This window comes from Penaeus monodon, chromosome 10, assembly GCF_015228065.2.
Source record: "Penaeus monodon isolate SGIC_2016 chromosome 10, NSTDA_Pmon_1, whole genome shotgun sequence".
Taxonomy (NCBI): domain Eukaryota; kingdom Metazoa; phylum Arthropoda; class Malacostraca; order Decapoda; family Penaeidae; genus Penaeus; species Penaeus monodon.
Window position 1 is genome coordinate 49,329,296 of NC_051395.1, and position 5,000 is coordinate 49,334,295.

At 40.3% G+C, this 5,000-nt stretch overlaps 1 protein-coding gene across 1 annotated transcript in view; it reads right to left on the reverse strand.

Moving 5' to 3' along the window:
* LOC119577682 overlaps positions 1 to 5,000 on the reverse strand; it is a 34,742-nt gene that overhangs the window by 834 nt on the left and 28,908 nt on the right. Inside the window, exons 4-5 of the mRNA XM_037925240.1 lie at positions 3,656 to 5,000; positions 1 to 2,065 (exon numbers count right to left, since the gene is read on the reverse strand). The exon at positions 1 to 2,065 is cut by the window's left edge and continues 834 nt beyond it; the exon at positions 3,656 to 5,000 is cut by the window's right edge and continues 371 nt beyond it. Of these exons, the coding sequence (XP_037781168.1) occupies positions 1 to 2,065; positions 3,656 to 4,818 (3,228 nt within the window). The 5' untranslated portion in view covers positions 4,819 to 5,000. The remainder of the gene's footprint in view (positions 2,066 to 3,655) is intronic.

Genomic DNA, 5,000 nt, shown 5'->3' on the forward strand with positions numbered 1-5,000 from the left:
TGACATTGATTGAGTTTGCGACAGGCTATGGGACTGAGAAAGATTTTGTGGCTGGGATAAATTTTGTGGCTGAGCAAGATTTTGGGGCTGTGACAAGTTTTGGGGCTGATGCATGCTATGGGACTGAACTAATTTTGGAGTCAGAGAAAGGTTTTGCGGCTGAGAAAGACTCTGAGATAGTGAGAGATTATGAGGCTGAGAATGATTTTGTGGTTGTGATAGATTTTGTGGTTGATTCAGGCTTTCTGACTGAGATAGATTTTGTGGTTGAACAAGATTCTGGGGCTGCACTAAGTTCTGAGGCTGAACAAGATTTTGTGGCTGTACAAGATTTTGAGGTTGGACAAGGTTTTGGGGTTGCACAAGATTCTGGGACTGTGTGAGGTTTTGTGGCTGCACAAGGTTTTGAGGTTGAGGAATTGACTGATGGACATGATTCTGCTGCATGTGTGTTTGCTGAACATGAGTTGGTAGTGAAGTATGGGGCATGTGTACATGTAGCTGCACCATAGGAATATGTTGTATGGAGAGTGAGTCACTGTTCTTGCCAGAATGAGTTTCTGATGTTGACTGATCAGCAGAGGCTTCAAACTGATACTGCTGCTGGTAATGGTGGTGTTTCTGCTCCTGTCGGTGATCTTGCCGAGGGTCCTCATGCTGGTGTGTGTCACTTAGTCTGATAGCATTTAGTTGTAAATAAGATCCCTTAACATCTTCAACTGAAGATTCTTCCTGAATGGAGGTAGTGCCATCTACTTCTGAACTGAGTATTTCTTGTTTTTCTATTTCAAGCATATCATGCCTCTCTGCTTCAAGTAATTCCTGTCTTTCAGAATCTAAAAATTCATGTTTGTCTGAATCTAACAATTGCTGCCTTTCTTTACCATCACAATCAACTTCTAGCTTTTCTGAATTGCTTCCCTCAGGTCTTTCTGACTCATGTTCTTGTAGCATCTCTTCAAATTCAGCGTCAGAATCTGTTGCTGCATTACTCCGTTTTTTCCTCACATTTACTGGTTTCCGTTTCCTTCCCCTTTTGTTTTTTGACCCTTTTGGACGTCCTCTTGGACGCTTTGGTTGGTCAGCATCCTCTTCCTCATATACTTTGGCCTTTGCTATTCCACCTGGTTTTCTCCCTGGTGGCTTCTTTACTCCTGGACGTCTCCATCTCTTCTTATAGCCATCATTGCCACAATATTTCATTTTGTGTTTAGTTATATATGATTTATCTTTAAACCACTTATTACAAATGTCACACTGAAAAGGTTTTTCTCCAGTATGTACCTTATAGTGATCTTGAAGCCAAGATTTACACACAAATCCTCTACCACAGTACTCACATTTAAATGGGCAATCTCCTCTATGTATACGAAGATGATTTCTCAAGGTTGTGCTAGATGAAAATGATTTAGGACACTCAGGACACTCATATGGTCTTTCCCCAGTGTGAACTCGCATGTGACTTGGCAAATGAGAACTTTGTGAAAAAGTTTTACCACAAACACCACACATGTATGGTCTTTCACCTGTATGTAATCGTTTATGAGTTCTAAGATTTGATTTTGCAGCAAAGGAAGCCCCACACTCATGACAAACAAACGGACGTTCTCCAGTATGTGTGCGCATGTGTTCAGTGAGATTTGGTCCACATGCTAGAGATTTCCCACATTCTGGGCAAACGACACGCTCTCCAGTACCACTTCTTACACGTGATCTAGATGAAGACTTTGCTGGTGGTGGAGGTTCAACAGACGTTCCTACATGTGTTCCTAATGCCGGACTTTGGGAAGTTCTTGATGAGGGGTTAGTGGTAGTAGCCGTTAACTGTACTGGCTGCATCTGTGAAACACTTGTGAATTGCACATGTTGTATCTGTTGACTTATTTGTCTTGCAACATTGTTCCCAATGTCAACTTGAACAGGAGCAGGCACCAGGAACTCTTCTAATCCACTGTAGGTATATGCACTCATTGTGGAAGTTGGTGCAGTGGCTGTGGAAGCTGCTGGAGCCACCATGTGGGCACGCTGGAACTGCTCCATCTTGATACTTGTTGGCAATTCAAATCATTTTTATGAGAAGCTTCTTCCTTCCTCTTCCTGCAAAAAGAAAAGAAGTATATAAGACTCATATAAATTACTGAGACAAACAAAATAAATTATCACAGAAGATAGCACTATTAAATAAATGCAATACAAAGTGCTGATATCACTTGAAATTTATGAACATATAGCAGAGAGAGGGAGAGGGAGAAGGAGAGGGAGGGACAGGAGGGGCATGAGGAGAGAGAGAGAGAGAGAGAGAGAGAGAGAGAGAGAGAGAGAGAGAGAGAGAGAGAGAGAGAGAGAGAGAGAGAGAGAGAGAGAGAGAGAGAGAGAGAGAGAGAGAGAGAGAGAGAGAGAGAGAGAGAGAGAGAGAGAGAGAGAGATGGGCTATGGTGGTAGCATTTCTTGTCTGCTTTTGCATTTTTGCACTTTTTCTCTATTTTACTGACTACCCTGAATTGAATGTAGGACAGGAGGGGGATGGGGAGAGGAGAGAGAGAGAGAGAGAGAGAGAGAGAGAGAGAGAGAGAGAGAGAGAGAGAGAGAGAGAGAGAGAGAGAGAGAGAGAGAGAGAGAGAGAGAGAGAGAGAGAGAGAGAGAGAGAGAGAGAGAGAGAGAGAGAGAGAGAGAGAGAGAGAGAGAGAGAGAGAGAGAGAGAGAGAGAGAGAGGTGATATGTGGCTCTAGTGGTAGCAATTGTTGTCTGCTTTTGTGTTTTTGTATTTTTTCTCTCTTTTACTGACTGCCCTGAAACTCTCCTTGCTTACTTATTTTCTTAACAGTATACATTGTAGCAGTGTACCAGTACTACTGTGCTACAGAACATTATCAACTGATAGACAAATATTTAATTAAATTATACTGAAAGAGTCGAGATCCATTTACTTTTTGAGAACTTTGAATATTTATATTCCAAATGCCTTCTTAAAGAGACGTGTTAATTTTTTCCTGCCTACATATGGTTTGCAACAAACCTTTTATGTTTCTGTAGTTTTTGCCAGATATATAAACATCAGTTATATTGTGTTAGTGCAGGATAATGCAAGTTAAAGCTGCTTCACTTATTAAGATGCATGAATTAGATGAACAATTTTTTTGTGTGTGTGCTTCAAAGAAGTAATCATTGAATGAGTAAGTTCAGCTGTATTTCAGGAGAAGATATACAAAAAAACACTCAAATATCATTTTAATCACTCACATACTCTTTATATTTATTTGTATGTCTCATTTGGCTTCATGACCATTATATGGCAAAAAGCCTGTTTTTTATAGATACACAGTATTACATAGGAAAGTTAATTTATCCTCCATTTTTTGGAAGTCTAATGGCTTGTAAACCATTTATCACATATAAATTAGCCTATTGCAATTAAAATGGCCAAGCAGTGGCCTGGAATATACAATGCACCAATATGAAAAAAGATGCCTACTTATCTGGAATGCTAAATATATGGAGATTTCAAAGAAATATCTTACAATTAATCTGGAATAACTTTCTATCTATACAATTAAAGCATATAATCATTAGAACTCAAATATTTTCACACAAAGGCATGAATGTACAGATGTAATGCACATGTGATAAAGTGGGACCAATTTCATCAGTTTTCTACTTATATCCTTGCTTTATCCAAGCCTTTTTCCAATCGCCATCATCAGAAATATGTAAAGGAATCTTCTCCTTCCTCTTTTCGTAACGAGATATCCTGCTTCTTCGCTGTTGCTCCTGTCTCTGTTCCTCTTCCTCCTCCTCCTCCTCTTCATGAAGTGATATAACCTCATCATCATCACCTTGATCATCATCTAGGGTATGTGATGTAGTTACTCTTAGAGAAGATGAAGCTTTGCGAAACCCACCTGATCTTCTTCCTGATGGCTTCTTTACCCCAGACTTCTGCCACCTCTTGCGATAGCCATCATTACCGCAATACTTTTTTTTATGCTTTGACAAATAATTAGAGTATTTGAATCTCTTGTGGCACTGGTCACACTGGTATGGTTTATCTCTACTATGTACTATCATGTGTTCATTTAAACCAGATCGGAAAATGAACCTTTTATTACATATATCACATTTGAAAGGCTTATCTCCAGTGTGCGATTTCTTATGAGTGGACAGAGTGGAACTTTGAGTAAAGGCAGCATCACAAACATCACAAACATATGGTTTCTCTCCTGTATGAATGCGCTTATGATTCTTCATACTCTGGCTTGTGGTAAAGGTTTGTCCGCACTCTTCACACGTGTAAGGCTTTTCTCCTGTGTGCTGTCGCATGTGGCCAGGTAGGTGAGATGACCTAGAAAATGTTTTCCCACACACACCACACATGTATGGTCGTTCACCAGTATGGACACGTTTGTGCATGCGGAGATTTGATCTCTGTGTGAAAGTCATCCCACATTCATCACAAGAGAAGGGCCTTTCACCGGTATGTATCCTCATGTGGTCTCGTAGATTTGCATTACATGCATATGTTTTACCACACTCATGACATGCTACACGCTCTCCATGGGCATGGCGGCCTCTTGGAGGCCGTGGGCCTGGAGGCTTTGGGGTATTTGTAGTATTAGTAGATTCTAAACTGACTGCATGATTAGAACGAGGAGCTTGTGGTACTGCAAGCTGGACAGACACATGTTGTGGAGTTCCATAAGATGCTTGCACAGGATGATTTATCTGGTGGACAACATCTGCATTCATAAGGTCCACCTGAACCTTATTGGTTACAAGTTCCCAGTTGTACCACCCAACGCTAGTTCCTCCAAGGTGATCCATGTTCCTATGCACTGTAAGAAAGCTTTAAAGAATCTTTATTTTTAGTCAAACATTTTCAAGCACTTTCTGTTGTCAAGTCCACTTCACAATGAACATATCATATAACATAATTGGCAAGCATTTCAGAAAGAATATTTATTTTTCGATCACCCATGTAACAAGTATCATTCTAAACACATTCC